The sequence below is a fragment of the Diadema antillarum genome, unplaced genomic scaffold (genome assembly GCF_040938485.1).
Source record: "Diadema antillarum isolate AM-2024a unplaced genomic scaffold, OU_Dant_1.0 seq00000641_RagTag, whole genome shotgun sequence".
Lineage (NCBI taxonomy): Eukaryota > Metazoa > Echinodermata > Echinoidea > Diadematoida > Diadematidae > Diadema > Diadema antillarum.
The window spans coordinates 370121-396741 of NW_027271555.1; the positions used below are offsets into that span (position 1 = coordinate 370121).

Here is a 26621-nt window from a genome sequence, read left to right on the forward strand (position 1 = left end):
TTTATTGGATTTTTATAAAAGTAACATAATGTTAACTTCTTGCTCGCATCCACAGATTGATGAAATAAAAAATTCAGTGTAACAGTTATCTTGTATTGTGATTATATATAAAAAAAAAAGAGTTTGTTCATTTTCCCCCGTATACAGCTTGCCCTCTGGTATCACTGAAGCCTGTTACTGTTGCACACAAGAACGTCAATCATGCCTCGTGCGCCAGCAAACGCCAAGAAGCAGGGAGGTGGGAAGAAAAAGTCAGGGACGGACGTTCCCACAAAGATGGACTTTGATGATGATGCAAGCAGCATGGAACATATTGAGAATGAAAAAGGTTGACAATAATATTGATCTAATTCTAATTTGAACTGTTGCTTGAGAAAATGTTTGTAAGTTAGGCATGCTTTCTTTCAATGTACATTTATGAAAAACAATTGCTACAATAATGCACATTATAGGTCTGTATGATTAGACATGATGTTTGTGGCTTTGATATTCAGGCATGTGGACTAAAATCCATAATGTATATCCTGCTCTCGCTCTCTCTTTCTTATTCTCTTTCTTTGCCATATGGTTTCCCTTCAGAGTTGAATAGCTCAACATTTACCTTCTATCCAATTCAGTGCAAATCATTTTTTTCTATTAAAAAACAGCTTCGACAATCTTTCAGATTTTTGTCCCATGGGTGTTTGCTAATTTTAAAGTTTAATCTGCTATTGAAGTCCTCCCCTCTATAATGGTTTTGACTAAGATAGTCATGTCGATTCCAAGGAAACTGAATGTAATTTTCTTTGTGTTAAAATGTGTTTAAAAGTTGGGGAAGTGTATAACTTTCATTTTTATGTGGTGGTGGTGGTAGGGGAACTTCAGTACATGTACTGTTTGTAATTTTTTTTCCAGCAGACAACTCATAAATGTACTTTGTAGTAAGCATTGATCAAGATCATTAATAGTCCTTTCTTTTTATAAGATTAGGTGAAATCGGTATATGTTAGTCAACAGAATTCACAAGTTTTTTTTTAAACAAAACCTAAACAACCTAAACAGCCCATGAGTTCGATACTAAGTAAAAACAGCCCACAAGTTCCAACAGATATAACACGGTGCTTAATAATGTGTCGGTCTCGTGGGCCTTGTTAGCTTAGTGTTGAACTAATGGGCTGTATGACTCGTGGGTATCAGTCTCGTGACGTGCATTCGTTCAAGACGGGGGCAATAGTTGCCTGATTCATCACCCAAGTTGGTAACACATGTAGTATGGAGCCCAGCACTGAAAATTAACATACCTGGAATCACCAAGCCAAACTTTGCTGGAATAATTTTTAGGAGCATGATTTAGATGTTGTTCACGTTGAAGATGTATCAATCCATACTGGAACCCATAAGGAAATGAGGAAAAAAAATCCAAGTCCTTTGTCCCTAGTATTGTATGTAGATAATACCCATATAGGGGAAAACATTGTTAGGACAGTTTTAGGGGTGCCCCCCCCCCCCCCCCCCCCAGAAAAAAGAAGGACCCTTGATTTCAGTCTTCACTATGATGAATTATGATTGGGGGAGGTGGTAATCATCTCTGGTGGCAGGGCATGCAATGTATAAAAAAAGCATTTAAGTGGTTCCCTTGGGGGCTCAGGGGCAGGCCGACTGAGGGCAAAAACACAATTTCAAACACACACACAACAATGTGGACATAGTTCATATATAGTGGAGAAATGTGGAAATCTAACACTATACACATAATTGTTTACTTGGTTGCTTTTTTTTTTAATCTTTTGAAGATGAATCTGGAACAGTGGCTCCTAGGAATACAAAGAAGAGGAGTTTTGATGAGAGTGAAGAGGATGATGATGACATTAACTATCCCACAGAGGTCAACATCGAGTAAGTCCTAGTATTATGAAAACTTTGATATTTGTATGCATTCCTTCCCAAGGCTATTTCATTATCAATTTACATTAACATTAAAAATGCCAGCTCTAGCAATGGTATTCCCTGCTTACCTTGCATTTTATAATGTTTCTCTATACCATCACTATTCACATCATTGTTGTCTTTCATTACCCTGTACTTTGAATTGTAGTTAATTCTTTGTACTTTGAATCTCAAAGTACAAATTGGCAACGATAGAGTAAATCAAATGGGGTGGGGGTGATAGTGGTTTCACTGAAATCAACTCAAGTAAAAATTAAAAAAAAAATTATTGAATTTGAAAGTGTTGTACATTTTATGTTTTCAGGGAACAGTGACATTAAAATCAAATGTGGCGATGTCATGGCCGCAAGTCTCCAAAGTCTCCAAATGATAGACATGCACATCTTCACTGAGTTTCCCTTTTTGACATAGAATTAAAGACAAAAATGAAGTGTATCCTGTGCATCGAATCTTTAAAGTGTTCCAATAATCTAACAATGATGACTCACAGAGGGAAAGGTATATGCATTTGCAAAATTATGATTTTACTCATTTATTTCATTTTTTTTTTTTTTGTGCTCAAAACAGTAGAGGATTTGTTGTTGTTTAATGATGTTACAGTAGATAATATGCCAAGTTTGCAAATAAACTACATGTGCAAACAAATAACAAATTGTGATAAAAATTAAAAGACTGGGACAGGAACTGTGTACATTACGTAATGTCTACTCAGCTCAACCATGATTAAATTGACATCCTGGCAAGTAATAACATACATCCCAAGTCACTGGCCTGTATGTGGTGGTGTTAGTACGGGCATTTACATTGTAGAAATCTGGAATGGGAAAAACTGGGTTTTTCGTTGTAGGCCTGCAATTTGCACTGCCAGGAAAACAATAATTGTTCCATTGTTTTGGTAGGAAATGAACATGTGCAAGATACACTGGAATATTCGGGGGGGGGGGGGGGGATTGAAAGTAGTGTGCATGTGTGTGTAATGCAACATGCTGCTGTCTTAGAGCATAGGCAGGCATTTGGAAAAATAAAGTCTTTTCTACTGAATCCACCATGGTGGTCATCATCATCTTCTTATGTAGTTTTCAAGGTTGCAATTTTTGGGGTTTTTTTTCTATCATATCAGTCTCGCTGTATTTGTTCTTATAAGGCAGTGCTTTCACTGTCCACTTTGTCATTTAGTATGTCATATTTAGGTTTCACAGCATCAGTAAACAAAGAAACTGGTAGAGACGCCCTTAGATATGTCTGTAAAATGTTTGTAATGACTTATGTAGAAGTGAAGCTATAACTTGGAAGCAGAAATGATAATACAGTGCTATTTAATTCCTTTTTCATTGCAGTGGAGAGATGCAGAGTGTGTTGCAAACATTTGGGGGTAAGTCATAATGTGTACCATGAGGTCTCAGACCTGTAGACCAAGGGTAGGCCTGCTGGAGACATGGTTCAGGCTATTTGTCTCCGTTTTCACGTGTTTTTGTTTGGGGGGTTTCATTTGAGTATTGGGCATTTACTTTATTTTACTTTGATTTACCTTAATCCAATGATGTCGGACAATGTCTGTTCATCAATCAAAACTCTGTGTCATTGCTTATATTTTCTGAGGACTTGTCATGTTGAGTGTGTGGGAAAGGACAGAGGTGTTCAAGAAGAACATACAGCCTATACTGGTTCATAAACAAGATCATGTTTTTTGACCAGTATTTGTCTAATCTATTCTTGAAACTATTTACAGAGGTTGCTGAGATGACATACATACAGTATTCAGGCCGACCATTCTACAAATCAACAACTCTATTGCTGAAAAAGTATTTCTGAACATCAAGCCAAGAATACTGTTTGTCCAGTTTCTTACTGTGGCCTCTGGACTTCCTGTGAGCTCAGTGAAAAGATCATATTGAGTATCATAATTCCAGTCAAATATTTAAAAACCTCAATCATATCACTCCTCCTGCACCAATGAGCAAGAGTTGGTTATTTGAGTTGCATTTATCTGAGCTCGAGCTCTCTCTCCCTCTCTCTTTTCTTCTCTCTCTCTCGCTATCTCTCTTGCTATATCCTCCCCCTTTCTGACTGCATTGTAACATGATTGTGTAGGTCAAATTTTCACACACTGTGATGTGCATTCAAAAAAGGAATAGTTGGGCAGTTATAAAAAGATTTTATAATGTCAAAGTCAAAAAATTAAATTTGATCGTTCATTTGCAAGTAGTAAGATGAGAAATAAGTAACATAATCAGCCTGACATGGAAAGATAAAAAGTATGACATGATCAGATTTGGAGCAAAATTGATGACAATCTGGCATATAAACAGTCTAAGTTCTTGTCAGCAGTTGCATATAACATATGCATCTTCCTTATACATGATGTCCATTATATATCTTGATATCTGACAAACTTTGAGGAATGTTTCGTGCAAAGTTTGCCGACATTGAACAAAAATTGTTACATATATACCATGATAATTCACATGCTTCATTAGTTTACTAACTGTACTGTATTTCAAATCAGAAATGCGCTTTCTTGTTTACCCTCTTTGGAAGAAGTACAGGGATTCCCTCTTTGTTTCTTTTCTTTCTTTCTTTCTTTCTTTTGCCATAGCAGTGAATTGTCAATGTCATTACAAAAAGGAAAGCTGATAAAACATTTGAACAGAAGTGCATTGCATGCAAGTGTGTAATATATGCCACTGATACATGATTTCCTCGTCTTGAAAGGAGAATATTAGCAAGTACTTGACAATATTTTGGTTTTGATGACGATTGTAATGCTGTAGAATAGTTGCATTTGACATTTTGCAGTGTGATTAGAGCAAAAGTAAACCCAACAACTTCCTGGAAATGCAAACACAAACAAAAAGCCAGTATGTGTTTGTACAGTGTATGATTCTCTGGATTGTGAAGGTCTGAATAAAACTCGCTGTCTAAGTTGCTGGCATCATAACACAGTACATCATCTGCAGCATGTCCGAGAGCTGTTGTAATTGATGATATTTTATGATAATTATGAGCCTGATTTTTTTTTTTAAGTTGTTGTTTTACCTTAAAATACAACATGATTTATTTGGTAAGGACAAGACAATTTTTTTTTCATAGGCAGAAGTCATCCAAACATTTCCTTCAACAATAAGTGCTTTTAGAGGTTTCAGTAGTCCCTTTACCACCCTTCAAGCAACACATCTGACACCCCACCCCCCCCCCCCCCCCCCCGATCAAATATAGGTAGGCCCTATATACATTGTCATACATCAAACAAAGACTTAATTTGCTGTAATCTAACTACCAAGTAGGACTAAGTTGGTTTTGTTGTCATTTCATTTAACAAAAAACAAAACTATGCTGTTCTTTTCTTTGCATTTTTAATTTGGGTGTTATAGCATCCAGGCATGATAATTTTGCATTTCTTGTGTGTGTGTGCATGTGTGTGTTTTATTGAATCTATCTTCCATTTTGTGTAGAACTTTCCTTAGAATGTCAGTTATTGGCAAAGATTTGATTAAAAAACTCAGTGGTTTGTCATAGTTTTCTGAAGTAATTTCATGCTAGAATATTTATATCATTCATCACTGCATTTTCCCTTTCTTACAACAACTAATACAAGCTCATGTCTTACCATTTCCTTTCTTCAACTGTCTTACAGCTGACATGAGGAAGTCCATGTCAGGGAAGAGAAAGCGCCTGGAAACTCTCACACAGCAGACCCTCAAGTCAACAAACACCAAAGTGGAAAAGATCTGGAAGATGCAACAAACAGAGAGGTGGGAGAATTTAGATCACTATATTTTCAGACCTGTGTTAAAACATCATAATGTAAAAAAGGGCCAGCATGTACACAAGTACCCTAATTTCCAGATAAAGTACAAGCTTATCATTATGGTAGAGTTGTCTCTGTTGTGTCATAGAACAGAAAATATACAAATTAGCAGTATTCCATTGGGAAAGAATAAATTGCAAGGGTTCTTACACAGCTTGTCAATTTCCTTATAGAAGTTCTTGTAAGAATTATTATCAAGCATCTTTGATTATGCAGTATGTAATCTATTGTCTCCTCATCCTATTCTTGAAATGGGGCACATCGGTGTTCAAACTTTGAATTCATATTGACATGGTACTGAATGTGGTTTCAAATTTTGTGATTATATGGCTTGTTTATAGCATTAGTCAAAAGCCCTTTCATTGCAGTGAATGCAAGAGGAGCAAGCAGAGGATCATTACATGAGTTAATCAAACCAGCAGCAAGAGCCAAGACCCAGTGCATTTTGTAATCTATGCCTTCGAATTATCATATGTGACCGTGCACCTCAAAACGAACATAAAGTCGCACACACTGATTTTGCGTAAGGACTGAAAATAAGTGAAATGGGTCAACCTAACCAAACTTGACTTTTTCATATTTTGTGAAATAGAGGGTCTTCTTTTACATTATGCTTAAATTTTGTATCATAAAACGGGCAGGAAAATGTGTTTTTTTTTAGCAGTTTATCTCGAACATTTTTGGTAGAATAGTGTGATTAGGTGTGTCTTTAGAATCTCTTTTTCATTTCTGAAAAACTTTGTCCGCACTCTTCACTTTCAACTCTAATAACTTTTGAAAGGATAGTGCTACTGCTTTGAAAGTTGGCATTAATCATGGACAGAATGTGTTAATGAGGCATGCTTAATTTCAGTTTAATCTGATAATTCCTTCTCTGTTGTTACTCTGGTGGTTTACTTCTTGTTTTTTGTCCCATTCATCGCACAGCCAGCACGGTTTGGTAAAGATTAAGCGCTTGAATATACACTGTACTTCAGAGCCTCTTTTCTCAGTTCACACTTTTCCTGAGTTTGTGCTTTCTTTCCACTATTTAGATAGGTTAGGAGAGTCCATTTGATTTGAGTTATACATCATTTTAAAGCTTAAAGTCTGCTCTTTCAGAGTATGGTCTTAACTACAAATTCATGTCTGGCGACTTTTTGTTTGTTTTGAGGTGCAGGGTCACATATATTACTGCCAGCATGTGTTGGCAAAAATCACAACCAAAGAGCAGAGTGTCACCAGAAGTAACTAGCTCATACAAACGTGATCACACTCATCGAGGCAAGGGTGAATTGATCAAAATCACTGATCAAAGTGGCTCTCTGAATTATTGAATAGGAGTGGCACACAGGTTAGCCTGTCTCCCAGTCATGAGTGATAATCACAATTGCAGATCTTACAAGGCTCTCATGCTCATCCCCAGCTTGGTCTTCACTTTAGCTCTTTGCTCATGACTATGATGGGTGGCTGACAACAGCGTGAGTGCTTTAGAAGAAAAAAAAAAGGTTAACTTTATTGTATAAATTCAGAGGGCAATTATGTCTGCTTGTATTCTACTCTAGTTATTGGATACATACATGGACAGGTTCATGTGTATTGTACTATCGGTGACAAATGATAATGTCATGCTCTAGTCTCATATTCTGTTTTCAAAATGTAGGCAACGGCTGCACACGGAGTATACCAAGCAACTAACTACTGTCCTGGATCAGTGGGACAGTGACATGAAGAAGATGAAAGAAAATGAAGACAAGTTACAGGTAGCGGGTACTCTATACTTGCATGGAATTGTTACTAGAATTCACTGATTTATTCAAAAGGAAAAAAATGCACTATTCCTTGTATTTGTTGATCTATATGACTGGAAAAAAATCCTATTGCTTAACTAAACAGAGAAATAAGACAAAGTAAACAAGACATACAAAAAGTAGTTTCAGTTTGCCAATTGTGAAAGCATGGATTCGTGATCAGGCATTCTCTTGGACTGCATGATAATGAATCCATCAGCAGTTGCTGAATTTCAGCAGCCTCTGCGGTGAATTCATGATGAGATGTATTACCATTAAGACTAAGTTACTGGAGAAATTGACACTCTTAGTTGAGCCAACCCTGAGAAATTGTGATCCAACTGCGAGTAATTGATGTTCATGCATTGTTTCAACATAGTGCTTATAGTAGCACCTATATTTAGTTGGCTTTATGCTTTACTATGAGGGATGTACAGGTGTGAATGGAGCAGTCTGTACAATATGATAATCCTCTCATGTATATCTTCCTCTCCTCATTCGTTCCAATGTAGAACATGTTAAAGCAACAGCAAAGGAACATACAGCAGACGTGCATCGCCATGAATCAGCGTCTGAAGAACATTAGGCAGATGTTCGAACTGTACAACAAGGTCAGGCCCCTACTTCATCATCCATTGTCACGTTCAGATAATGCAAACATGTAGTCAGTGCTTTAGTATACAGTGCATTCCCATTATAATGAACACGGTTATAACGAAATTCGGGTCACAACGAAATAAAAAAATCAAGCTGCAACATTATCGGCTCTTTATTTTTTCATTGTTTATTTGTTTGGTTATAACAAAATTTTGATATAACAAAAGAAAACTGCTGGTCCCGTGGACTTCGTTATAACAGGAGTCCACTGTATCACACAAATGTAAGCTGCCAGATCATCCAGTTTTGAGGAGTAAGCTAACTGCAATAGAGCAATGCCCTCATACTTGTATTACAGCTAGAAAGGAAGATGGACATGATATGTGGACATGCACAAATCACTGCATGCTTTATACGCTAATGCTACTAAAAGTGAAATTTAAAAAGCAGAGACTCCAGACCAAGGGAGAGAGAAAATATGAATTGTTCAAAGTTGTCAACCGAACATTTGTATGCAAATACAATTGTGCAACTGTACTACTTGTGCAACTAGTATCACTTGACTTTTGATGATGTAATAATCTTGCTTTCCTAGATGTTGAAAAGATCAAAACCTAATGAAAAGATGGATAGAACAGATCATACAAAATGTTTAAAAGGGAATTTGCATTATACTGCATATCTTACAATATATTTGAACAGCTTACACTGGAAATCACCAAGCAACAAAACAGAGAACTTGCGCAGTGGAAAGTAATGAATCACTATATAAGTGCTTGAAAACAGCAATAGATTGATATCAGTCTCTACAACACAATCATCTTTTTTTTTTTTTTTTATTTAATTTTCAGAATGCCAGATGTCTGTCTGCATGTAGTGATGAAGAAGAAGAATATATTAATTTGAGTCTGTGCATGTTTGTTCATATCAATGTGTCTATGTGCCATAATCATTGTTTAAAAAGAAAAACACACAGAAGATGTGTCTTTTATGAAATCAACATTGCATTAATCTCATAAATACATATTCATACCTCAGCACATGTTATCCAGAGATATCCCTCAGTACACAATTAGTCCTATATTGTTTCATTAAATTGATGGAGTGTTCCATTGAAGAAGGTCACTAATTTTCATCGGGGATCTTATATGGGTCTTGCTCTTTGACTCTTACAGACCATGGGAGACCTAGAGCAGTGTCACCAGGGGCAGCAAACAAATGTCCAGAGTGAGCTGAAAAAGGAGCTTAGTCTGCTCCATAAGAAGATCCTTATGGATACGGTGAGTAGGAATTAAGTGTACCCAGTGCACTAACATAGCATGTTGGTGCAGCATGCACTTAGTGGATGAGCATTGCAGACTATCATTAGTTGCCAAAATATGTATTGTGGCAGGATGGGTTTCACAGAGCTCTGTGTAGTGCATGCAAATTTACCGACCACTGTAGGTTCAGATACACACTGCTCTTGTACCAGAAGTGAAATACATGTAGGATCATTTACATGATCTGGGGTGTGCCTCTGCTACATGTAACATCTAATTTTGCATTCTGTTGAAGCAGGGCGGAACCCTTACAGCGGGTAAAGCCTTTTTTCCTGGGTCGAAAGACCTCTGTGACAATCAAAGTAGAGAAATCTAATGCTGAGACCAGACCTACTGTTCACTGAGCTGCATTGCCACACATAGATGCAGTTTACACCAGACAAACAAAGTTGTAGAGCATTTGATATAAAAGTGGGAATTTTCATTATGAGTGATTTTTTTTTTTTTTGCTTGCTTGGCAGGGTAAGATGAATTTTGCATGTTTTGAATTCTGCAAGATAAAAGCGTAAAATAATGTTACACATAACAGCTATAGATGTTTGTATGCGTTTATTTTTCCACTAGCTAGTTTCTGGTCATGCAAATGCACAAATGTCTCTACATAGAAAAAATTTCCACTTCTACAATACTGATATTTTGTGGCTTTAGCAGTGGATTACTCTGTCCATAAATGTACAAAGAGTCCCCTGAATTCCTGGTACAGAATAACTGATATCGGTGAAAAAAAAAAAAATCGCTTAGTATATGCTCATAGAATTCCTTTGTGTGGCATGTATTGTCCCCTAGTTCACCAGAAATGGCATGAGAAATGAGGGTAAAAATGACAAAATGTCATAAAGACTCTCAAATGTGTATCCACCATCTACCTCATTGCTTGGCAAGAACCTCTTATATCATTTACTATCAACATCCCTGACCACAGAAATGCCAGTAAAAAGATGGAAAAAACAGCAAGAAATACATATGTTTGAATGTTTGGTATCCCTTTCCCCTAAGACTTCATCATCAGAATTACCTACCCTCTTTCTGCTTCTTGACAGAAGATTTCTGAATCCTTTTCAGACTCCTATACACATTGTTATATTTTTAAAACTCTTACATATACATCATTATCAAAATTTACACCATGTCAAGCATACGGCACCAAACAATGATAAAGTATATAGTAATATGAAAAAGTAAATATTCCTTGTGGCTTCGCTAAAGTCATTCATGTGCTTACTCCATTAGTCAGTCGGTCAACATAACTTCTAATAAATACATCCAGCAAGCCAAATTGGTGGTGTCTTCCTACATGAGAGAAATTGACAGGCACTATTTGCAAAAATGCAGAACAGGTCCCAGCATACTGTACAGACATGTGGAATGAATATCCCAATACAGTCACATTTTAATGACAGTTGATATCAGAGCAGAATTTCAGTAAAAGTAAATGATAATTAAACTTTGCCCCCCCCCCCAAAAAAAAAAAAAGTGAATAAATAAATAAAATGAAATAAAATGATAATAATAAGTAAATGAATAAGCATGACTGACTAGCAGTGAACGCCTCCTGGATTTTCACTGTGGTGTAGAGAGGAAAAACTGTAGTAGCGCCCTCTTGAGCCTTTTTTTTTTTTGTAATGGAACACAGCAGGGCCACATTGTAAATGCTATAAAATCACAATCTTTGCTGTGAGTGACACTCATAGGCCCTCATCATAGAGACTGCAAATGTAGTACTTGGTAGTGTATCTTAGCAACTTTTGCAACTATCACAGGAGCAATGAAAGTGATTAAGGGCGACTTGCCATTGTCATAGGCAACCACAATAGTTATACTTTACAAGATAGTTTGCGTACTCAAAAAAATTGTAACACTGTTCCTCCCCGCCCCCTATCCCATCCAGTTTCAATTCAAATGGATATTTGTGGTCATCAGAAGATGTAATGCAGTGTGGAGTATTTTCTGCTGTCTATAGAAGCAGTTTTGGTGTGGGTTTTTTTTTTCATTTGTCAGATGTGCTTAAACTGTTGCCAATTTATTGTTTTGTACTTGTCTTTGATAGGAAGTTGCTCTCCTCTAAAAGATAATTCCCTTTATATTCTCACTGAATTAGAAAATAGTGCACTTGCAGTACGGTGCTGTGTCCAGAGCAGTCATACGCATTCATAACAATCCAGAGTGCCTTTTGAGAACAATGATAATGGTCTATGGTACATAATATTAAGCTAGATTGTCACCAATGGTTACAGCGCCCTCTTATGTTAATGGTTTCCTTCAACCTGAGTGATACCATTTCACCTAGTATCCACATGAGGAATGATTGCTCATTCTACATTGATCTGGAGCATGAAATTGCTGAAGCTGATACAGAGATAGCTAACCTTATCAGTGCCCCTCCCCCCCCCCCTCTCAAAAAAAAAAAAAATATATATATATATATATATATAATAACAGTATAGCTGAATAGCTGCACATGTCATCTAAGGGGTAAACTGGCACCTCGTCTACAACCACACTGTCCACTGTTCACCTAGTCTAATGCCATCTCGTCTAAACTCGCTTCGTCTACTACCAACTCGTCTACCAACCATTTTGTCTAAATGCCAATTAGTCTAATTGCAATTTCGTCTACTAACCATTTAATCTAATCTCTAATTTGTCTAAGTCACATTTCGTCTAATACCCATTATGTCTATTGACCATTTTGTCTATTAATCATTAGGTCTATGAATGAAATAGTCTACAGCTCATTTTGTCTAATAGCCAATTGGTCTACATCCACCTTGTCTCATACTCAATTAGTCTAATAACCAGTTAGTCTACTCCCAACTGGTCTACACCCAACTGGTCTACTCCCAACTGGTCTACTCCCAACTTGTCTACTCCCAACTCGTCTACTCCCAACTCGTCTACTCCCAACTGGTCTACACCCAACTGGTCTACTCCCAACTGGTCTACTCCCAACTCGTCTACACCCAACTGGTCTACTCCCAACTGGTCTCCTTGTTATATAGGTGTTTTTTTTTGTCTACTCCAAACTCCTTAAGTCTCTACTTCATCTAGTTTGCTTTCCCATTGAAATAGGTTGAACACTCTTGGTGCCCCATTCGGTTTACATTTTTTGTTCTAGTTATGACTTTTTATAAAAAGAATAATGTCACAGTGTGAAAAACTTGCTGTGTTGTGGTGCTGGATGTGTAATTATACGCGTGCATCCGGTGTCAATCCAACTACACGCACACATCACTCGGATCGTTGTACCTTTACTTGTGTACCAAACGCGATGAAATATTACTCGATAATTCCTCATTCGGGATCCCGCCAAGATCGCTGCATGCATGGACGGGGGTGGACGGGGTGGGCGGTCGAAATGTAATTCTGTTTCGTATGACTGACAATTCATTTGTGATGGAGGATTGTGACTGAGCTAGTTTATTATTATTTAGTTATTTTACGGCCAGGATGTTGACTGGATAGTCGTGTCTCACCATTAATATGTCTTTATATTCAGCACGTGCGGAATAATTAACAACTTTAAAGAATAGACTATTATTGATTTTTGTACCAGGGCAGGGTTATGAATAGTTCGTGACAGTGAGACGGACTGCACACTAGGCAAAGTGGTATATTCATTATTAGCATGACCAGATGGGAATGATCAGTTTGGGTAAATTGTTGAGAGTATACCAGTTGGGAGTAGACCAATATTGGGTGTAGACGAGTTGGGAGTAGACGAGTTGGGAGTAGACCAGATGGGAGTAGACAAGTTGGAAGTAGACGAGTTGGGAGTAGACCAGATGGGAGTAGACCAATTGGGTATAGACCAGTTGGGTGTAGACCAGTTGGGAGTAGACGAGTTGGGTGTAGACCAGATGGGTATAGACCATGTTGGGTATAGACGAACTAAGGGTTGGACGATATGATAACTAGACAAAGTGAATGTAGACGAGATGACTTGTAGACGAGGTGGGAGTAGACAAAGTGGCAGTAGGCGAAATGGATATTAGACGACATGACAAGTAGACATTGTGAGTATAGACGACTTGGCTATTAGATCAATTGCTCAGTAGACAAAATGCTCCTTAGACGAGTTGGGTATTAGACAGTACGGGTACTGGGCAAAGTGACTATTAGACAATATGTGTACTAGACAAAACAAGTTGTAGACCAAATGGGTATTAGATGAATCGATGATAGATGATTTGCCAGTAGACCAATTGAAAAATAGACAGAGTGGCTGTAGACGAGGTCACTATAAACCATCTAAGGCTGTGTTTTTCTAACTTAAGAGAGAGAATCACGTTTCAGAACGCGTTTGGAATGGTGTTTGCGAACGTACGTGGTTTGAAACACTATTCTGGGGGTGCCGCATTTATCTAACCATCATACAATCGCAATTTGAGTGTTGTCACTGCATAGCTACTTTGCGCCGTTCGACCCGGGAAGTAAAGGTCAACTGCGTACTAGCAAACATGCCTCTACACACAAATAATGGGTAGAGAGCACATCCGAGAACAGCTGGGATTTGACCTTGAGAGATGAACATGTTTCAAAACGGTATTGCGTTTATCTACTCACAGAATGGCGATCATGGTCTCAAACACGTTTCAAAACGCCCTTTGAAAGGAGTTTCAAAACGCCATTTCTAAATGCATTTGAAAACATTGTTGCATTTATCTAACCCCTGAAAATGCCTCAAACGTGTTTAGGATCGTGATTCTGCCTCAGAAAATTTTTAGATAAATGCAGCCTAAGACTGATTAATATGTGACACGTCACTTTACTTGCCTAATAATCAGAGTGCTCTATTCACAAGGACTTATTCATATGAAATGGTTTACTCTTTCAAAAAAATAAGTGTTACATCATGAAAAGCAAACAAACTTGTCGCATGTCTGTGTGCATGATTTTCTTTCTCTGTCCCACTATTGCATTTCTGATTCATAAACATGTTTTTTGGTCTCCTTATCAGAGTAGTTTTGGGGTTTTGTTTTTTAATAAAATCTCAATTCGTGCTGACCACAAATACTACCCAATTACCATCCTATTTTGCCAGCAGATTATTATGACACACAGGCTTGTGTTTTTACATAAGTTGCAGCCATGTAGATTTGAGCCCACACCCTGAGACATGCACTGTCCTAGAATGAGATATTTAGGGTACCTCACTTCCAAGCTTTCCTTCACAATCCTATAATGGGTCACACACATGTAGGAGTATAACGCGCCATCTAAAACATAAGAGCTTGTTTTATGTCATATGCCAACATACTTCATGCAGACAAGTCCAACCACAAACTGATGTCTCCTGAGGCTCACAACAGTTGTGACCTTGAACCTTAACTGAACTGTAACTCGCTGTAAAAGTGTCAGTAAGGTACAAGAAAGTTCTGGCATTCACAACATGCACATACATGTACTGTAATCAGTTTCTTGGCGTCAAGATGATGAGCTACAACACAAAGGCAGAGACTACATTAGTATATCAATGGTAACTCAAAATGTGTGGCATGTCAGGGGCAGTATGTTGCAAATTTTAGTGGCATGGATATTCTGAAGGGAAGATTACTTTTCATTCTTGGACAACTGTTTGATAATGCAAATATTCCATGGAAGGGTACTTTAATATTAAACTGTATGAGTAAAAATATAGAAAGAGAATAACAGTTCATACACTCAAACACTCATAGCCTCTCAGTGAGCTCAATGCTAGCTTTGAGCCTTTCTAGACTAGCCATAGGATTCTTCCACAAATGTGTCCACAAATACATTCATGTCACTTCAGTTGTTGTTAGCCTGGAAGCAAACTTTAATTATTCATATTTCTCATATGATTTCTCAAATCAAGTTTTGCTAGTTGTGATCTGGAGATGTTTCCCAGTTGAATTTTGCTAGATTCTGGAGGCATATTGACAGTCTGAATGGTTTGGCCTCATAGACATGTTTGAGAAAGTGTACCTCAACTAGACATTCATTCACTTCCACTGACAAACTGCATGTTATTCAGATATAATCATGTTTATGCATGGTGTGTCCATGCACACATAAGTTTGTGTTTGCAAGAGCATGCACACTGGCAGCTGTGTTTGGGTTGATAAGCCTTTGAGCTGTTATTGTATTGTATATCTTTTACAGTTTGCTGTCAGTAGAGAGACACATTCAGAGTCTGAACTGTTTATGACAGTTTAATATAAACTGAAACATGTATTACAAATGATATTTGTGTAATCTAACAGCCAATTCAATTATCAAACGATAGTCATGGTCTTGGCTAAGAGTTGATGCTCCTAACAGAATCCGCAATATCAATCAACCTTTTCCACTTCCTGTGGATATCACTTTTTTGTTCCTTTTTTTTTTAAATTCCAAAATATACATTAACATACATGTACCTGAAACTTGCCTTAATTTCTGGGGTACTCATTAGTGTGTCATTATGCCTGGTGTGCTTTGTTTATGTGCAATTTTTAGTTTTCCTTGCAATGTCCTCTTTTGTTATGTTTCCTCTTTAGCATGAGTGCAATTCAGATTTCACTCGGTGAGACCAGGTTTTTTGTCAAAGCCTGACCTTCTTTTTTTCTTTTTCCTTTTTTTTTCCACAAGGGGAACATGTATGGATGGATTTCCCTTGTTTGATCTGTTTAGTAGGTCCATGGTTTAATTGCAACCTAGTGGCATGATCCAAATGTTGTTTTTTTTTTCATTTCCGGGCCTTCAGGTGCCTGTCAAGTATTGCTTCACATTATGTTTTCATTTGTCCTTGTTTCTTTGTTGTTGTTTTTTGTGGGAGGATAAAAAAGAAATTACTTTTAGCTGTTAACAAATGACTGCCTGTCAAAGCAATTGTATGTCACAGCTTTTGCATGGTTAAGTAGCTATCATATCAATAAACATATCATTCATTGCATGAAAGCTTTCCAAACAAGACTTGACATAAGCAATAATCTATGATGCCATAAGTCTGGAAAAGTTGCTTGAAAGAAAGTTGAAATCCTACATTGCTTCTGTATCCCATCAGCTGTAGAATAGTACCACCACATATATGACATCACTTCAGCTATAAATGTCCATTGATGTCGGATAGTTGGTGGATAGGTTAGGATAAATGAACAGTTATTTGCATGAACATAATAGCAGTGATTGTTGAAGGTCAAGGGTCACACTCTGGTTTACAGTTTCTGCCCTTACGAAAATGTCCTGTGGTACTCCTGTGGTAATTACCACAGGACGGTACCACAGGACAGTACCACAGGACAGTACCACAGGAAAGTACCACAGGACAGTACCACAGGAATTGTCCTGTGGTATTTTGGGACATACCACAAGACAGTACCACAGGAATTCCTGTGGTATTTTGGGACGTACCACAGGGCAGTACCACAGGAAAGTACCACAGGACCGGTACCACAGGACAGTACCACAGGAATTCCTGTGGTATTTTGGGACGTACCACAGGGTAGTACCACAGGAAATCCTGTGGTATTTTGGGACAGTACCACAGGTCGATCATTACCACACAGCATTACCACAGGGCAGTACCACACAGCATTTCCGTGGTACCACAGGAGAGTACCACACAGGATAGATCGAAAAAAAAATCTGGGAGAATTTTAGTCACATATCAAGGAATATTCCTGATAGGTGAGTGATGGATTTCAGGACAAACATGGCCCTACTTAATAACCTGTCCTACTTCTAACATATAACCTCAAACGAGAGTCTAATGGCCAAGTGCCAATCTAGTCCTATAATAGATCTATATAGTCATATTCTATTCCTAGGTAGCCATCGACCGTATCAGTACATATATATATGGCCGTCTATCCGTAAAGCATTAAGGCATGGTTACTAACTCGATTATACTTTATTATCAAGATATGAAAATACACTTTCATAACAATATCTATGATATTGGGAGTAACATCACATAATTAGACAATCTTTCATAAAGTTCAAAGTAAGTTCCATCATTAATACTTTGACTTTTTAAGTCATATATGTATTTTCTGAAATCTAGAGTGCTTTTTATGAATATTCATGAGCTATGTAAAAATTTGTACCACAGGAGTACCACAGGAGTACCACAGGAGTACCACAGGAGTACCGTACCACAGAAGTACTTATGAAATTTCTCATGCTTGACATCAGCACTTTCACTAAATAGGTAATACTGTAGGAGTATAGGACATGATAAGTAATGGCAAATCAATTGCTATAATTCACAGCATAACTCATCTATCAATTAATTGAGGAATATTAATATGTGCTTTTCTGTTTGTATTTTTATAATAAATTTCAGTAGATTTTGCCTTACAATTTTCCTGTGTGGTACTCCTGTGTGGTACTGCTGTTTGATATTCTCCTGATGTGATAGTCCTCTGGTATAAAATGTTAAGAAAAAAAAAAGAATATCCTGTAGCATTTTTCTGTGGTACTTACGAATTTAATTTGCTGTGTGGTACTTCTGTGTGGAATAGCACCATATTATGATTTTCCTGTGGGATTTTGGACAGTTCCTGTGGTACTCTCCTGTGGTATACATCGAGAATTACCACAGGAATTCCTGTCGTACTGTCCTGTGGTACGTCCCAAAATACCACAGGACAAGTCATGTGGTACTGTCCTGTGGTACTATCCTGTGGTACTGTCCTGTGGTACTGCCCTGTGGTACTGTCCTGTGGTACGTCCCAAAATACCACAGGACAAGTCGTGTGGTACTGTCCTGTGGTACTATCCTGTGGTACTTTCCTGTGGTACTGCTCTGTGGTACTGTCCTGTGGTACGTCCCAAAATACCACAGGACAATTCCTGTGGTACTGTCCTGTGGTATGTCCCAAAATACCACAGGACAAGTCGTGTGGTACTGTCCTGTGGTACTATCCTGTGGTATTGTCCTGTGGTACTGCCCTGTGGTACGTCCCAAAATACCACAGGACAATTCCTGTGGTACTGTCCTGTGGTACGTCCCAAAATACCACAGGACAAGTCATGAGGTATTGTCCTGTGGTAATATCCTATGGTACTGTCCTGTGGTACGTCCCAAAATACCACAGGACAATTCCTGTGGTACTGTCCTGTGGTATGTCCCAAAATACCACAGGACAAGTCGTGTGGTACTGTCCTGTGGTACTATCCTGTGGTACTTTCCTGTGGTACTGCCCTGTAGTACTGTCCTGTGGTACGTCCCAAAATACCACAGGACAAGACGTGTGGTACTGTCCTGTGATACTATCCTGTGGTACTTTCCCGTGGTACTGTCCTGTGGTACTGTCCTGTGGTACTGCCCTGTGGTACGTCCCAAAATACCACAGGACAAGTCGTGTGGTACTGTCCTGTGGTACTATCCTGTGGTACTTTCCTGTGGTACTGCCCTGTGGTACTGTCCTGTGGTACGTCCCAAAATACCACAGGACAAGACGTGTGGTACTGTCCTGTGGTACTATCCTGTGGTACTTTCCTGTGGTACTGTCCTGTGGTACTGCCCTGTGGTACTGTCCTGTGGTACGTCCCAAAATACCACAGGACAAGTTGTGAGGTACTGTCCTGTGGTACTATCCTGTGGTACTGTCCTGTGGTATGTCCCAAAATACCACAGGACAATTCCTGTGGTACTGTCCTGTGGTACTATCCTGTGGTATACTTTCCTGTGGTACTGTCCTGTACTGGAACTGCCCTGTGGTACTGTCCTGTGGTTCGTCCTAAAATACCACAGAACAAGTCGTGTGGTACTGTCCTGTGGTACTATCCTGTGGTACTTTCCTGTTGTACTCTCCTGTGGTACGTCCCAAAATACCACAGGACAATTCATGCGGTACTGTCCTGTGGTACTGTCGTGTGGTATATGTCCCAAAATACCACAGGACAATTTGTGTGTATACTGTCTTGTGGTACTGTCCTGTGGTACTTTCCTGTGGTAATGTCCTGTTGTACTGCCCTGTGGTACATCCAAGAGTACCACACGAGCCTGTGACACAGTACCACACAGTTCCTGGTACATTGTGTGGTACTAACCAGTACCACAGGGAGTACCACATGAGCCTGTAAAACAGTACCACACAGTTCCTGTGGTAACATTTATTTATGTGGTACATTGTGTGGTACTAACAAGTACTACAGGGAGTACCCTACAAGCCTGTGGTACAGTACCACACAGTTCCTGTGGTAACATTACAAGTGTGTGGTACATTGTGTGGTACCGACAAGTACCACAGGGAGTACCACAGGACTTTTTTGTTAGGGTGGTCATAGCATTTGCTAGGAATGTCTTCTGGTAGTACAGTAATCACCACATAATAGGGCACCTGATAATTGGGAACATGACTAAATGACATACACCTCTCAGAAACATTATTAGTGCATGCTATTTTTACTGGATGATTTGGTGCAGACCTTTAATAAACAGGACACTATTTTTTTCAAGTGGTCTTTATTTCATCATACACCTGTATTTTACACACCAAAAAAAAAAAAAAAAAAAAAAATATGTACCAAAATCCAATACAACTTTACACAGATTCCCTATCAGTTTGCTGTTTAAATATCAATATGTGTAGTTTTGGATTAGTTTTGCAACCTCCATCTAGTAAAACCATGAACTCGCGCTATTTTATGCTTGGCAAAGCTTCACTGTGTGCACTTGATGACCTGGCTCAATGAACGTACGATTCAACATTGGCAACACATGTACACAGTTAATTATACACACATGCGCTAGTTGTGAAAGCAGTGATCAAATGTGAGTCAGGAAAATCAAAAACTGACCGGGGGGACATTTCGTGAAGCATTTTGTTAGATATTTGAAGGGTTTTTTGTGACAAACTGTTACAAGCTGCTGAAATCCTTGCATCTGATTGGCTGAGAACAAATCCGTCTGACAAATTTGTCAGACAAAACGTCTCATGAAATGCCCCCCAGATTTTATTATGAATTACGTTTTACTTTTTCTCTCTTTTACATGAATTTGATGGTAACTTTTCATGACCCATAAGGGCTGAGCTTTTGCATAGATTCTGGATAATATCATTGCCCTTGAATATAATACAAAACATACTACATGCTGAAGCTATGAATAATCGCAGAGAAAGAAATATGTTGGTCTAGGCACACCAGAACAAAATTAAGAAGGCCCTTTTTTTTTTAAAGAAAGTGTAAACTTTTTAATGCATGTCTTTTGTGTTCAAACAACAGTGACATGAGGGATCCGGTTGTTCTTGATGTGTGGTAAATGTACAGTGGGATGGTGCACACAATGCACATGATATAAGCACTTGTGTAGTATGTATTATTGATGCCCTGAATGTATGGTGCGTGCTCATCTCGAAATTGAGCACCCTGCATAAAAGGGCCGTTTTTGCTACTCCCAGCCTATCCAGGAATGTGGTAAGTACTGTCTCCTGATGCCAAGGATTAAATAAATCAGGGAGGTGAGGGTCACCTCCCTGAATAAATCAACAATTTTGTGTTTAAATGACAGGAGAGAAGGGTCCAATGTCAAGGGCAAATGTCACCAAAATGTAGCTAAAATGTCATCTATTATTTGAATTTTGATGCACATTGCACCCTTGTGACTCCAAAGACAAACAATTGCACCAGGAAAAAAAAACAGTTGAAATGGGTACAGATCAAATTGAAAATGCTCTTGGCTACAGCACTGTGAGTACTCTCAATGCCAGTAGTAGTCCATTTGGCCTGTTAGATTTATTGGCACTTTCTCTTGACTGTACCTGCTAATCAAGTGCTGTCATTATGATGAAAGTGCTTTCCCAGGGTAACTATCTTATGGATAGCTGTAAAATTTTATTCAGCAGATCATCTGATTTCATGGGGAGCATTTTGTTTTTTGTTTTTTGTTTTATTTTGTCACTTGACTGCCTTTCAATTGTGTTGCCAGAATCCTACCTATTTAGGGGTGGTATGACTGATGATATATCAATCCGTCAAAAATATTCATAAAGCACATGTTCTTGCTACCAGTGCTACTGCTACCTTAATACCACTGCCAGGTACAGGAGTATAAGAGAAATATAGTTATTGATACACCTGTCATTGCCATGTCAAAAAAAAAAAAAAATTGGTGTTTTCATATTTTACTCTGTGAAATCAATATACCACATGTGTTGTACACACTATGCAAAAATTAGATGAATAGTACATGCAAGAGAAAAGAATAAAATGTACTTCACCTTGGCTAAAGATGAGTTTACACCATGCTCCCATCGGCCACGGGAGCCCCATTTGCCTGAAACGTTTTATTATGGCATACTTTACAAGGTTCCTCATTAGCACTGGGACTACCATGCCAAATTTTTTGACAGTTAAAAAATCTGACACGGCATCTACAGCAATCACGGCCTGTCACATTTGCCCATATCGTCTCACTAAGTTATCTCACGTACATCCCATTTTTATCCACGGTGGCCTGAAATGTGACTGCCGTGGCCACCAGGAACACGGTGTAAACGTAGCATTAAACTGTCACTTCTGAAGCTGCATTGGTAATGTAAAATAAATTTTTCCTTCGTGCAGAAAGTGTCAAATGCCTATCCTTGGTCAGTGGTCAAGATCAGTGAGCTTCATCAAATTGTAAATGAAGGGCCTTGTTCTTATGACAGATCTGGGGGGCGTTACATGAAGGAACTTGTCAGATAAAATGTCCGACAAGTCAATTATATCCGACAAGTTCAGAGAAATCAGCCAATCAGACTAAAGAATTTCTCAAAACTTGTCGGATAGAATAGACTTGTCCGATATTTTATCTGACAAGTTCCTTCATGAAATGGTCCCCTGATGTTGCATGACAGGCAGAAGCATCCCAGCCTAATGTGCGCAACAGTCAAACTACACTGCCACAGTATTTACTGTCGGCTTTCATTCAAAATATATAAACCTCCTTTTTGATAGTCCTTTTTAACCCTACTACATACTGAAGTGCCACAAGAAGATGATCAGTAGTTCACATGGTATTTTTGTAGTCAGCCTTTTTGAGATTATAGTGCATGGAGCATTTGTTGTCTTCAGATTGATTTAAGATTGGGTATTGTTTTACCCAAACATTCATTAAATGTTCATCTAAGTTTGCAGTCAAAGCGTCAGGAAACAGATAATAGCTTGATCATAATAGATAATGCTCATCTTCTTTGGAAGGGGTTGTCTCATTCTGCGTTGGAAACCTGGTGCTTAGGATTAATGATGCTAGTTACGCAATTTGAAGGCATATGTATCACAGTTAAACAGGGCTCAGACGGTTGTGACCAAAAGTGCAAAAGACCAGTGAAGGTTTTGAATTATGACATTGCCAGTTTGGACAGTATATGGCTGATTGGATTTGTCAGAACCATGGTAGACAGCCATGATACAGCTACATTTAGTTATTTAAAGGAAGGGGTATGCAATCCTACCAGTGCTTGTTCTCATCAGAGTTTCAAGGACATACTGATATCATTTAGCTGCCCTCATCATGACAGTGAAGTTGTTGATCTATTAACAAGGTGGTAAACACTGGTGTCAGCTTGCTTTCTCCCAGGCAATTACAAGTTCAAGCACACTAGATTTATGTCTGTGTGACAGATGATATTACATTCGGCAAGCAGTGATGGTCTCTCGATGTCTGGTTTATCACTATATTTCTGGAAATGAAAAGCTATCAACAGTAACAGTATAGCTCACTGTTGCTCATCTTCGTGACTACAATGCGTGTTTACTTTATGTGTTTTCACTTTAACTGTAATAGCATTGGCAAAAAAATGTTCTACAAACATGACTGCAGCAATGGAGCTACACCATGCTGCAAATGTATTACATTGCAGTTTAGTGATAACACTGACATTAAGCTTACTGTTTCTCACCTCTTGAAACAGCTGTCTCTTTTTTACAAGCTCCAAGATCATCTTGTTTTTGAACAATTTTTTAAAATGAAATTCATACATATTTGCCTACTTGTGAATCAGTTTATCTACAGACATTTAATTTATTCATTGTAAAACTAGATAGACAGTGCCCTTAAAGATTATGGCAATTGTTCTCAATATCAGCAAATAATCACTGCATGATGCCTTTCAGCACACACATACAGACCCCTGTATTTGCCAGGATAGTGCAAGACATATAACACAGTGTGACACTATTATCAAGGATTGCCTGCTGAAAGAAGCAACTGGCAGACTTGACATTTGCTACTTTTGAGTCACTGTGCAGAGGATACAGTCCCCCCCCCCCCCCCCTCGCTAAACACAGACAACGCTTGCAATAGTAAGCAAACTTCTTTCATCGTACCTCACTGACCAAGCCTCTTGCGATTTAGCTCCTATGGTACCACATACCTGTATATAACTACATATGTGAATGTCTGGTATAAGACCTTTCAAGAAGAAATTCCGTAACTCTATTTTGAGATCTTCTCGTTTTGTTCAATTTCTGTGAGTCAACAAATTATGAAAGGTTGCTTTGTTTTGGCGTGCTTGTGAACTCTGCATATCAACTACTATTCTGTTTGTGTTCCCATCTGTCAAAGTGTTTTTCTGTACAAACCATTAAAAGATGCTCTCTCTACCATTGTACAGCATGAGAGGGATGTGTTATTTACAGTAACTCAGAAAAGATCATCAACATTGCTTTCTCTATGTATATGATTATCCTTCTATCATATATCTTTCTCACTATTAATAGGCAGGGTAATTTCATTCCTCCATCCTGAAGGGTACTGGAAGCATTATGTTTTCAGGCTGACCGTCTATCCTACCATCCTCCATTCATCCCATAAATCCCATTATCAAGATTTCATGAAAGCATGCCTGATGGATTTTCTTTGTAACTAGCACAGGCCTGAAGCATTACGTGCAGATGATCTGCTAAGAGTTTAGACATAACCCCTCAAGGTCAAAGGCTATTGCACTTTTGCACAAACACCATTCCTGGTCATTACTTCAGTTAGGGCTGTCCAATGATGCTGTTAAGTTGATGGACAGGGTAGATAAGGTTCATGAACATTACTTGCATGAACACATTTCTGCTTGTAGGTCAAAGGTCAAAGTAAGAGGTGCCTTTTTCAAGGTTAAAAATGGCATTCTCTACTGGATGCTTCAGCTAGAAAAGTTCATTGGAAATATCATTCAGTAAGATTACTGGAAATTAATAGAAAAGTACAGTAGTTGCGTGAAATGACAGAGATGGGAAAGATCAAAAGAGCAAGCTCACCAACATTCAATTAGAACACACATTTCTTGCCCAAAGTTTCACTGGATAAATCAGATAATGATGTTTTATGGTACAGTCTGTATAATAGATTTATGAATAAGGTGGTATATAGTTTCTTTCTGTACAGAGGGGTTAAGGTCAACCCTTGGGCACTTCTCAAGATCAGTGAGCTTCCTCAAAATACCATGGTATACACCTGGCAGACTTCAGAGAAAGAATATGCATGAGTGCTCTTGGCATTTTGCCACCTGAACTTTCTTTTGTCTACCTTCATTAAATCCTAATACATGTACAAAGGCAAGCCTAAACAATCAATGGCCTCCTAGTGTCTTAGAACCTAGGCACTGAAGCGCACGCACAGTCAATTAAAGGTGGCATCACATTCCATTCCTATTGTGTAACACAGAGGGCTGGATAACAAAAGCATGGATAGTTACTTGTTCAAATAGAGCTTATAGATGGCAGACTGATTAGCACCCTTGTCAATCAAACAGGTGGGAGATAGTTTGTTCAGGCTCATCAATTGTTTTTCCTTGACCACCTTGTCATGGGGAGATATTAGCAATCCTTGCAATTGCAAAACAGTTCATGAGAGGATCAGATAGAATAATAAGGGGAAAGAAAACCCAAAGGAGAATGTATGCTCTCATGTAACTCAACAATATCAGTTCTTTTGTCATAATGTGTATTATGGCTCTGGCTCATGCATTGCCTCTCTGGACTGTCTCAATTCTAGCCATTTATGAACATTATCTTTATGCTGTAACCATATCATACTTCTGTTTTTAATATCTCAGCATGTGGTATGCTGTGTTGTATTTTACTTGGAGGAATACAGCCTGAATACTAGGCTGATTGACACATATATTGGTACTTTGTTGCAGTCTGCTCATACAATCAAAATTCTTTTAGGAAGGAAGTGATGTGGCACCACATTGTCAATCCTGTGACAAACTATATCAGTAAAATGTATTGCAGGTGTCTTCTAAATAGTTGGGCGTAAAAGCAATTTCCACATCCTTTCCAGAACTGTGTGTGTTTCCAGGATTTAAAAGAAAATACTAAGCAATTTTATCATGAAAGACATTTTGGTTTGCTGTCTGTGTATATATGCTCTGAAGAAGATGATTGATTTATGTTAACTTATACTCTGAACAGTGAATGTACATACAAGAGATATCACCTCGTTTTCTGAGTCGCTTTATGCACAATCCACGATAGAGTGATAAATAATAGCTTGTCTATTTTTATCATCGTCATCATAATTTTGTGGGTAACAGCTTTATTCCTCTTTGTTTTTTCCTTCTGTACATTTTCCCCTTCAGCAACACCAAGAGATGGCAAATTTTCGCAAGTCACTCCAGTCTATGTTCTTCTAACTTCGACAAGCCACATTGTAAATGTCGAAACACGAGTGTTAAGATGTCTTTCCCGGTGGCAGTTGACCAAGTTATCTATGAGGACAACCCGTATTGATTGGGTGGTTACATTACAACATGCAGCGTATCAGCATGCACCAAGGGAAAGATGCTCAATTGCAGTTGATACCATCCTTACCACCGTAGTCTACATTAATCAGCAGGTTGTGCTATTTGTATATATGATGTGATATGTCATATATAGAGCATACAATGTAATCTTCTGTTATGAGACTTTTTCTGCTATGATTTTGTCCCTCTATAAGACAAATTATATTGAAGTTGTTAAGCAATCAGTCTGAAGGAGCATTGTTGACATTAGCTGATGTGGAATTACGAGTGTTTATTATGGATCAGTTTTTCCCATTTTCTTTGCTTGAATCTTTCAGATGGTATGAGGATTCATTTCTTTTCTTCAGAATACTTCCTTGAAACATGAAATCGGGTACAAATGATAGACACTAAGTGTTTAAGCAAAGCAAACTATTTGTGGCTAAAACACAAAACATTACAGTGTAACTTACAATACAGTATTAACGTACATGACTCTTGATGGATTTGATGGGAAATGTCTCAAACTTAGAATTTTTTTTTTAGCAATTTG

At 38.3% G+C, this 26621-nt stretch overlaps 1 protein-coding gene across 1 annotated transcript; it reads left to right on the forward strand.

Annotated features, from left to right (window-relative positions):
• The first annotated feature begins 201 nt into the window (after positions 1–201).
• LOC139736372 (synaptonemal complex protein 3-like) lies at positions 202–26083 on the forward strand. Its single transcript, XM_071647127.1, has 8 exons — positions 202–328; positions 1773–1875; positions 3264–3298; positions 5561–5678; positions 7377–7476; positions 8016–8114; positions 9276–9380; positions 25925–26083. The coding sequence occupies exons 1-8, from the start codon at positions 202–204 to the stop codon at positions 25976–25978; spliced, it is 741 nt and encodes a 246-aa protein (XP_071503228.1). The 3' UTR covers positions 25979–26083.
• The last annotated feature ends 538 nt before the right edge of the window (positions 26084–26621 follow it).